The sequence below is a fragment of the Mus caroli genome, chromosome 12 (genome assembly GCF_900094665.2).
Source record: "Mus caroli chromosome 12, CAROLI_EIJ_v1.1, whole genome shotgun sequence".
Classification (NCBI taxonomy): Eukaryota; Metazoa; Chordata; class Mammalia; order Rodentia; family Muridae; genus Mus; species Mus caroli.
The window spans coordinates 64,011,883-64,022,371 of NC_034581.1; the positions used below are offsets into that span (position 1 = coordinate 64,011,883).

Consider the following 10,489-nt stretch of genomic DNA (forward strand, 5'->3'; position numbering starts at 1 on the left):
AAAAAAAAAAAAACTAAAATTATTTCTAGAAAAGAAACAACGTGCAAGAGGCTAGAGAGATGGCTTAGCAGTATGGGCTGCTCTTTCAGAGGATACAAATTCAGTTCCCAGCATCCACATGGTGGCTCACATGAGTTGGACTCCAGTCCCAGGGAATGTCTGACCTCTCAGGGCACCAGGCAAGCATTTACTGAACAGACGAACAAGAAGCAAACCATTCGTGCATTTAGAAAAGAAGAGAAGAAAAGAGAAGGAAGAGCTAGGCATGCCAGTACACATTTATAAGATCCAGGAAGTTGAGGCAGGAAAATTCAGAGCTCAATGGCACTGCACTACAATGTAGGGGAAACCTTTTTAAAAAAAATTCAAAACAAAACAATAAATGAAGCATTTGTCAGTAGAACACTGTTTAGCACCTGTAGGGCCTTAGGTCTAATCAATTTCCAGCACCATAAAACTTCAAAGATCAACGGAAAGGGAAACAAATGAAAATGTACAAATATCGACCATGCAGACATACCCTTGCTCTCAAGTTTTTCATCCACTTTAACATTGCCAGAGAATCCACTTTCTATCAGACAGTGCTCAATAAGAGCTGGTCCATAGGCTGTATAAACGTAAGCAGGATTGTTGTTATTATTTTCCTATAAAACTTCACATTTAAAACACTGTATACATTTTTTTTAAAGATTTATTTATTTATTATACGTAAGTACACTCTAGCTGTCTTCAGACACACCAGAAGAGGGCGTCAGATCTCATTACAGATGGTTGTGAGCTACCATGTGGTTTCTGGGATTTGAACTCAGGACCTTCAGAAGAGCAGTCAGTGCTCTTAACCGCTGAGCCAGCTCTCCAGCCCCAACACAGTATAAATTTATAGCTCAATATGAACAATCTACTTAATACAAGTAGCCACTGAAAGTAATTTTACTTCTTTTCAAATGGTATTAGAATTAAGACCTGAAGTAACGAGAGGAGTTTGAAATCACAATAAGCAGAGAACTGGTACATGTTACAGGCATTTAACAACACATATATAAGGTTAACTAGAAATGTAGAGGTCATGAGTTCAATTCCCAGCACCTACATGGTAGTTCATAACCATTTATAATGGAATCAGATCCCCTCTTTTGGTGTGTAGACAAAGTACCTGTATACATAAAATATATAAATAAATCTTAGCAAACAAATGTAGATAAAACAGCTATACACACAAAATTGTATAAAAAAACTGTAAAAAAAGAAGAATTACTCAAAAGTATTCAGACTGAAACAGAAAAAACAGCTTTATTCTCAAAGGAGGTATGACCCTGTATGCTAAAAATCCTTAAAGAACACACACACAGTCTTCTAGACTAAATATCTTTATCAGCTCTGAAAGATATATATATATAAATCAAGTTTATATAAATATCAAAATATATAAATATCAATTGGGGGAATGGAGAGATGGTTCAGTAATTAAGAGAACTTGCTAATCTTAGACAGGACATTGGTTTGATTTCAGCAACCACACAGCAGCTCACAACCAGTGTGACACCAGTTCCAGGGGATCTGACTCCCTCTTTTGACCTCTGTGGACACCAGACACACATGTGGTATACATGCAGGTGCTCACATATGTACACAAAATAAATCTTTTTCAAGTAAAACAATTATATTCTTACAAAAAAAAAAAGAGTGAAATGAAGAAAACAATTCTATGGCTAGTGAGATGGCTCAACAAGCACAGGCGTCACTGCGCAGCCTAGTGACCTGAGTTTAACCCTGAGCGCCCACACTGACTCCTTGGCCTTTTGGTTGATACCCGCTTGTGGCAACAATGTGTCCACGCCCTATCAAACAAATTAAAATGTAACTTTTGTTTTGTCTTATTTTTGGAAACAGGGTTTCACTATGTAGTCATGGTTGACATGGAACCCCCTATAGAGACCAGGTTAGCCTTCAACTCTGAGACCTGCCTGCCTGTCCTCCCAAGTGCTGGTATTAAAAGCATGAGTCTAGTAATGCTTAAGACCTAACAACAACACAAGAAGAAAATATGGGCATTTAAGAATAAAATTTATATATAAAAGCTATAAAATTTTAAAATAAAAATCATTTAAATAAATAGTGAGACGGTCTATATTCACAGAAGACTCAGTATAATTAAGACTGCTATTCTCCGGGCTGGAGAGATGGCTCAGCGGTTAAGAGCACTGACTGCTCTTCCAAAGGTCCTGAGTTCAATTCCCAGCAACACATGGTGGCTCACAACCATCCATAATGAGATCTGATGCCCTCTTCTGGAGTGTCTGAAGACAGCTACAGTGTACTCACATATAATAAATAAATAAATCTTAAAAAAGAAAGAAAGAAAAAAAGAAAAGTAAGACTGCTGTTCTCCCTACAGAATCACTGAAATCCTCATCAAGACCCTGGCAAGTCTTTATTATAGAAAGCAACACCCCAACCCTAAATTGTACAATGAAATACAAAAGAATAGTCAGAGGCTTTGGGAGACAGTAAGAAAGAGCTAAGAGTAAACTACCTGATTTCAAAAGCCATAGGAATCTGCCAAGGTAAAATGCAGCAGGGGATCACCAAGGGTTTAAGGTTGCCTGGGCTACAGGACAAGTTCAAGGCTAGCTGAGCCATGCCTAGGTCAAAACAAAACAAAATCAAACAGACAAAGGGACTTAGCAAAGCTGACAGGGAGAGGAAGAAGGAGAGAAAAATTACTATCTGGCAGATGTTGTCAGCTGTGAGGCTGGCAAATTCTGCAATAAAATAAAATAAATACAAACAACTAAGCCAAGCAATTATTAAACAAAATAGTTATTTGAAAAAAAAGCAACTGCTCTGAAGTTTACACCACTTTTATTTTTAAAAACCTATTAATTATGTATATTATATATGTGTGATCATTAGTTTATTTGTATCATATGCATATAAGAATCCATGGAGACCAAAACAGTATCAGATGCTCTAGAGCTGGAGCTACAGCATATTTGAGAGCCACCATGTGGGTGCTGGGACGGAACTAGACCCTTTGTGTGAGCAGCTAGCACTCTGCATCCCTAAGCCATCTCTCCAGCCGCTGCTTTTATTCTGTGAGAAAAGGTTTTCTCTATCCCAAGCTGGCCGTGAGCTTACTTGGAAGCCAAGGGATGACCTTAAACTTCTGACCCCCACCTCCCAGGAGTAATGGGATTGTAGGTGTGTGTCACCAGGCCTACTTTTATATAATGGTGGGGTTAAAGCTGGGGCTTTGTGAATGCTACGCAAGCACTCTACTAAGCTATACCTCCAGTCCCATCTGCATTGTTTTTAAATAAAATCTAACCAACATAAAAATGTTCAGCTTTTGGGACAATGAGGCTTTGTGACAGATATCTGCTCATGATCACAAAACCCTGATTCAATCCCCAGCACTACAAGACAAACAAAACTTATCTCTTTTAGGATAAAACCTGGGGGTTGGAGAGGTGGCTCAGAGGTTAAGAGCTCTGGCTACTCTTCCAGAGGTCCTGAGTTCAATTTCTAGCAACCACATGGTGGCTCTTAAACATCTATGAGACCTAGTGCCCTCTTCTGGCCTATAGACATACACATAGGCAGAATGTTGTATACACAATAAATAAGTCTAAAAAAACCCTATTTACTCAAAAGATTACTTTAAACTTGTTTTTGTTTTTTCTTTTTCTTTTTTAAATAATGCTTTATTTTTATTCCCACGTATTTGTTTGTGTAAATGTATGCCTCATTTGTGTGGATACTCATGAAGCCAGAAAAGGAGGTCAGACCCCCTGGAGCTGAACTTATAGATGGCTATGAACCACTGGCCATTATGCTGTGAACTGAGTAGCTATCCAGCCCCTTGTTCAATTTTTTTGAAAAGAAAAAGAGAGAGAGAGAGAGAGCGTGTGATTTAAATACACTCATGGAAGTGCTGTCTCACAGACATCTTAGTACAATGTGCAAGAGTACTCACGAAGTAATGGGTTAAGAACTCTCTTCAGCAGTTCACCTTTAGGAGCACTAGCTATTACTTCAGTCAACCTGTGAACAAGATTGGCATATTTTTTATATTTAATAAGCCTTATATCAACCATTTATCTTATCTTTACAAGAGTCTGAAACATAGCAGAAATTATTCTTGTAGGTATGAAAAACAAGTCTTAAAAGCAATTTATCCATGGAGCTAGAGATAAGCCCTGAAGTTAAGAGCACTTGTTCTTACAGAGAACCAGAGTTCAATTCCCAGCAGCCGCAACAGGTAGATCACAGCCATCTGTAACTCCAGTTTCAGGGACCTGAAGCCCTCTTATAGCCTCTGTGGCACTTACACGGATACAGGATAAATTTTTTTATCTAGAGCTGAGTGTGGTAAAATATGTGTATACTAGTGAGGCTGAGGGTCATTGAGCACTTGAATTCAAGGCCAGCCTGGGCTACACAACAAGATTCTATCTCAACACACATATGCACAAACCCATCATTTATCCATAATCAAAAGGTTCTTGAAACCCAAGTCTTAAATCCAAGTTTTATAAAAGAAAGCAGTATTTTTCAACAAAGTCATGAATTATCATCAATGTGACATGAAAGATAAATTTCTATATACATGTACATTTCTAAGTTACATGTGTTTGTAAATTTACATGCCATATCTGAACACCTGCAACAGTTGTACCTAATTAAATATCTACTAAGAACTCAATGTGGCTCAGTGCCACCATAGGATCAACAATATCTGAGAACCTATAAAAAATGTACCCCCTGGATCTCCAGAATTAGCAAAGATACAACAGTTCACAGTTCAAACCGTCTCACTGATTCTTTGAGGACTACCAAGTGGACCACTAGGTAGCAAAGCCTCCCAGGCAGAAGCTATAATTAATCTTCACCTTATTCTTTCCCTTTTTCCTAAAGTAGACTATCTACCCCCAACTACATTCTGTCTGTCTGTCTATCTTCTCACAGAACAGCCAAGTCAGGACCTTACTTTGCCAAGGAATCCAAAGTATTTTATGTAACCCAAACCATAGCATAAAAAGACATATACTTGAAGGCTGGGTGAGGCAGTGTACACCTTTAACCCCAGCAACCTAGAGGCAAAAGCAGATGTATCTTTTTTTAGTTCAAGGGTAGCCTAGTCTACATATAGAATTCTAGGCCAGTCAGAGCTGCAGAGTGAGACCTTGCTAGAGAGAGAGAGAGAGAGAGAGAGAGAGAGAGAGAGAGAGAGAGAGAGAGAGAGAGAGAGAGAGAGAGAGAGAGAGAGAGAGAGAGAGAGAGAGAGAGAGAGAAAGAAGAAGAAGAAGAAGGAGAAGGAGAAAGGGAGAGGGACAGAGAGGAGGAGAGGGGAGGGGGAGAGATTTGCTGACCACAAATAAAATTGCTATTTTCACATTTATATACTTCAGTTTATTATACAAGTAATCATTTTAATTGAATGTTTTCTAATGTGAAACATAACCTAGTGACATTAATTGTACAAATACTGTTACCTTTCCAAAGTCAGCAACGGTTCAGCAGCTCTGGCATGATCTATGGGATAGCGTTCACGAACAGCAAACTTAACATCATCTGCTTCATCAGTTCGAAACCTTAGGATATTTAAAATTAGGTACTCATAATCTGTAAGAACAATGTTCCCCTGCAATAGAGTAAATAATTTAATTTAATTTAGATTAGTAATCCTTTCCAAATAAGCCTTGAAACATCTTAAAAACTGAAAAAGAATTCTCATAAGACCTATTTATAGCAAGGTGTGGTGGTTCATGCCTTTAATCCCAGCACTTGGGAGGCAGAGGTAGATGAATCTCTGAGTTTGAGGCAAGCCTAGTCTACAAAGTGAGTTCTAGGACAGCCAGGGCTACAGAAACAAACAAGCAAACAGCAGCAGCAGCAGCAAAGAGATAGACAAGGAATAGCGAAGATGCATGATTATAAGACCTCTCTTAACATCATTAACTAAAATGACACTGTGTTACAGAACATGATGAACTAAATACAACACTCAGTGAAGGGAGTGAAACACAAACAGGGCCCATGATCCTCTTCTTTTACATCGCTCGATGTCACTCACCCTGTCATAGAGCTCAATGATTAAGTGATAAGCAGCTTCGTCACTTCCAAACTGGAAATCCACAATTCTGTCCACACCAAGCTGTTTTGCACTGACTAATCTTCGACTTTTCAAATGTTTTCGACACTAGCAAGAAACAGAAAAGGCATTTGTACAATAAAAGTAAATTCCTAAGCAATTGGTATTAATTTATGAAATTATCTTTACAACATCAAGAATATTTAAATGGTAAACAAAACATTATGATCACAAAACAAAAGCTTATGATAATCAGAGACAATTTTTTATACCTTGTTTACATTTTTGTTTATTTGGCGTGTGTGTGGTAATACACGGTATAGAGGTAGGGGTCAGTAAATAGTTTCATGAATTGGATCTCTCCATTCACCATGTGAACTCCAGGGACCATACTCAGGTAACTTTTGCCCACTGAGTCATCTTGCCAGGTCCCAGTGGGTCCTTAAGCCTTTATTCTAGTAACTTATAACTGAAATAGTTATTTTTGTATTCTATTTTTTAGATAATAGCAAATACAAGATCCAGAGCAGCTATTGATTTATCATACTGGAAAAAACCTTACCATTTAAGTAAACAAATACACTTAACTCATAAAAGTGCCAAGAGGTTGCTGTTATTGGTTACTATTTTTTAAGGCAAAATGTCACTCAGTAGCCCAGGCTAACTCACTTTCTTACCTCAGTCCCCTGAATGCTGGTGTTATAGGTGTGAACTACCAACCAAACCCAGCTCAACGTTCTTTGAGAAGAGATGATGGCAAAGTACTACAAGTCTAGCACAAGAAGATCATCCTAAATATGAGACCAGTCTGCTCTATATCGAGTTCCAAGCCACACTCCTTTAGTTCTGGTACTTGGGAGGCAGAGGTAGGCCCATCTCTTCAGTTTGAGGCCAACATGGTCTACAGAGGGATTTCTAGGACAGCCAAGGCTACACAGGCAAACTCTGTTTCAAACAACAACAACAACGAAGCAAGTTCCAGGTCAGCAGATTAAGGCACATGGATCAAGTCTGGGGATTTAAGTTGGATCTTACCCCTGACCCCTCATCTCACAGCAAAACTGACTCCCCCCAGGTTGTCTTCTGACATTCACTTGAGAGCCCCAAGTTGTACCTGTCTGTTGTTTCCACCTACACACACACACACACACATATACACGATAGACAGATAGATAGATAGATAGATAAATAGAGTTTTAAAAATTAGCTCCAAACTTAAAATTTACCTTCATGGCAAAACTTGACGGTATCATGTTCTTAGGCCACTCAAATTCTGTTGTGTGAATACGTATACCAGATTCAAGTAACAGTGTAGCTTTAAAATCAGGTCTGTTCAAGAGAAAGCCAAATTTTTTAGGGAATTTGCCAAAACTTATTCTCTGAATTTAAAAAACAAAACCTAAAATGCAGGTGTTATATATATCATAATTTACAAAAACAATCTTATAAAATATTCTTACTTTTGAAGCCGAATAAGATATGTCTTGTTATCCACATCATAGACATTGTTTACTCTCATTCCTAGCAAGCTGCAAAAAAAGAGAAACATAACAAATCATTGTTCTTGGTTGAAGCAAAACTTTCCATCATTTATTGGTGCTGTGGAAGAGGAACTCTTCAGCTAAGATACCTCCACCGCCTATAAAGGTATCCTCAAATTAAAGGTAGACTTTTAAGCACAAAAGTGGCCTGTTGACCTCAGTAACACCAGACTACGGACTGCCTTCCTCTGAAACGGCCCAGTGCTGGTGGTGGTGGGGGGGGGGGGCGGTGTAAATACAGTAAAATTAAGTCTAAATGACTTATTCCGAGCGGTGGAAGTAGCCGAGTCCCCGAAAATGCGACAAAGCTCACACAGCTGAATAGGCGACAAGTCCAGGACACAGGTCCAAATCTGCCCATTTCAGGTGGAAGGCCCGCCCTGCTACCTCTCTTTGGGAAGAAGGACGGGAATTCTGAAGAAGCCAGGCCGCCAGTCTGGAGCAAAAACCATCACTCCCGTTCTACCAAACGCTCGCTGCGGAACTCAGGCCACCCCGGCACGACCTCTCGGAACCAGCGCCAGGGAGAGACAGCATGCAGGCATGGTCCCCGGGGGTCTCCCGGGCGTCTCCCGGGGGCACCGGCCCCGGGCTCGGCCCCCAGGCCTAGAGAATCCCCGAGGCACTGGGACGACCGTGAGGCTCTCCGTCTCGCGACCACCCGGTGCCCGGCCTCCGCTCCCTCTGCTGTGAACGAGCCTGTCCACTCCCACCACCATACCTCGCATTCAGTTCCGCGAGCACTGCGCGGAGGTCAACCGTGCTGAAGCGGCTCTTCATGGTTAGGCTGAGTGTCGCTACCGCAGTCCTTTCAGGGACTGAGCCAACGCAGGACCACTACGCTTCTGCGCATGAGCGCTTGGCTTATGTCTACGGCAACCGAAATGACCCAATATTACTTATAGCGAAAGTGCGTTATTTTAACCCAAGTTTGTTTGTTTGTTTGTTTGTTGTCAAATCATGATCAATTAGTTTTTCACTGTGTTTAAAAAAAAAAAAAAAAAAAAAACTCGACATAGGACTAACTACCTTCTCGAAACTGCGTCCTTTCCTTGAACAATGACCGGGTTAATCCCTTATGTTTGGGGATTAAAATGGGTCTCCATTAGGATCCTGTAGGTCATTAACCATTAATCAATTGCCCCAGGAAGGCGCTAGCGCTCGGGATGGAAGAGCAAGGGATCTTTCTAAACGCGAATTTGAGACCAGACAAAAACCAACGGTTGGTTTTCCCTGACTCTGACAAGCCGTAGAGATTGGTTCCTATTTTGCTGGGTATTACTCTCCGAAGTAGGAGTCTGCGGCATACTGTAGAATTCTCATTCAAGTTGAATGTGGTGGGGTTCTATATAGCCCGAGTTTCATAAATTCTTGGCACCTCAAATACTCAAAATTTTCACAAAGTAAAGATGTCAGATAAAAATAAAGTAAGAGTTCCCATGGGAGAAGGAGAAAAAGTACCCCTCCCACACATCCCAGCGTTCTCTGAACCGCTCCTAGTTCTGCAGGCTACCAATTCATACATAAATTATTCAGGGTTCAAATATACGATAGTTAATTCGTCTAAATTTTTCTTTTTAAAAGTTCTAATGTTAGTAATAAACAAATTTAAAACTAAGAACAAAAATCTACTAGTTTTGAACAGTGGAGGGTGTGGGGGGGGGGTTGTAATGGTCATTTTTGATACAGGGTCTTGCTATGTAGCCCAGGACACCTTAGAACTCTGAATTTTCTTGCCTCTGCCTTTTTGAGTGCTGAAATTACTAACACATTTAGAAACTGGAGGAGTTTTAAAATCAGTGAAACATGTATTTAAAAGTTTAAAGTCATTAGCATTCACATGGCTATAAGTTCTTAGAATGGGTGACCAAAAAAGCAAAAGAAGGCAGGGAAAGTGTCAAATTCGTATATCTAAATACATAAGGATTTTTGTAATTATTACTCTGTGTTTTTGAGACAGGGCATGCTATATGGTCAAGGTTAGTCTAAACTCACCCTATAACCCAGGCTGTCCTCAGTCTCCCTCTGATTCCAGCCTCATTGGTATTGGAATTACAGGTGTATACTATCATGCCCAGATAGATCATGAACCTTTAATGTTGGCAAATGTCTTAATCTAGTTTCTGTTGTTGTAACAAAATACCAACAGTTAAACAATGTACAAAGTTCACAGTTTTAGCAGCTGGAACTCTGAAACTGAGTAACCACATCTATTTCAATCTAACAAGGGCAGCCGCCCTGCTACATTCCAGCATCTTGATAGAAGCACATGGAAAGGGAGGGGACAGTTCCGAGGTGACACCAAAGCAGCAGGCAGGGGTGCACGCACCAGGCTTCTTCTTATGATAGCTTCTTCATGAGTGAAACTGGTTTCTCTCAAGAACAATAGCATTTCTGATTTTTTTTTGGGGGGGGGGGGTTCGAGACAGGATTTTTCTGTATAGCCCTGGCTGTCCTGGAACTCACTTTGTAGACCAGGCTGGCCTGGAACTCAGAAATCCACCTGCCTCTGCCTCCCGAGTGCTGGGATTAAAGGCGTGCGCCACCACGCCCGGCAGCATTTCTGATTTTTAAAGGCTTTCACCACTACACCTGGCACCAAGCTTCCGGCACTGGAAAGGGATCTAAAACACAGCATTCTGTAGTAAGCATCAATTTTTATTCTACCCTAAATACAAGTAGAAGGCTAAATGTACAGTCAAAACATATACAGAGTCTTGGACATGGGGAAATTTGATAGAAAATTGTGACCAACATAGTATATTTAAAATCAAAGTACAACCATGTTACAGAAGAGAGCAACAGACCTGAATCTTTTCAGCTCTTCTTCCTCTGAGTCAAGTGCGGACCTCTG

General features: G+C 40.3%; 1 protein-coding gene across 3 annotated transcripts in view; it reads right to left on the minus strand.

Moving 5' to 3' along the window:
• The window catches only part of Nemf (nuclear export mediator factor), a 47,358-nt gene extending 37,698 nt beyond the window's left edge, over positions 1 to 9,660 (minus strand). The window contains exons 1-8 of one of the 3 annotated variants that reach the window (XM_021179023.2): positions 9,631 to 9,645; positions 8,357 to 8,505; positions 7,555 to 7,623; positions 7,321 to 7,423; positions 6,077 to 6,202; positions 5,496 to 5,644; positions 3,977 to 4,044; positions 521 to 607 (exon numbers count right to left, since the gene is read on the minus strand). In XM_021179023.2, coding sequence (XP_021034682.1) covers positions 521 to 607; positions 3,977 to 4,044; positions 5,496 to 5,644; positions 6,077 to 6,202; positions 7,321 to 7,423; positions 7,555 to 7,623; positions 8,357 to 8,415 — 661 coding nt within the window. In that variant the 5' untranslated portion in view covers positions 8,416 to 8,505; positions 9,631 to 9,645. Of the gene's footprint in view, positions 1 to 520; positions 608 to 3,976; positions 4,045 to 5,495; positions 5,645 to 6,076; positions 6,203 to 7,320; positions 7,424 to 7,554; positions 7,624 to 8,356; positions 8,506 to 9,630 lie in introns of those variants that run through there. The other 2 variants (XM_029484414.1, XM_029484415.1) reach the window with 2 other exon arrangements.
• Between the last annotated feature and the right edge of the window lie 829 nt (positions 9,661 to 10,489).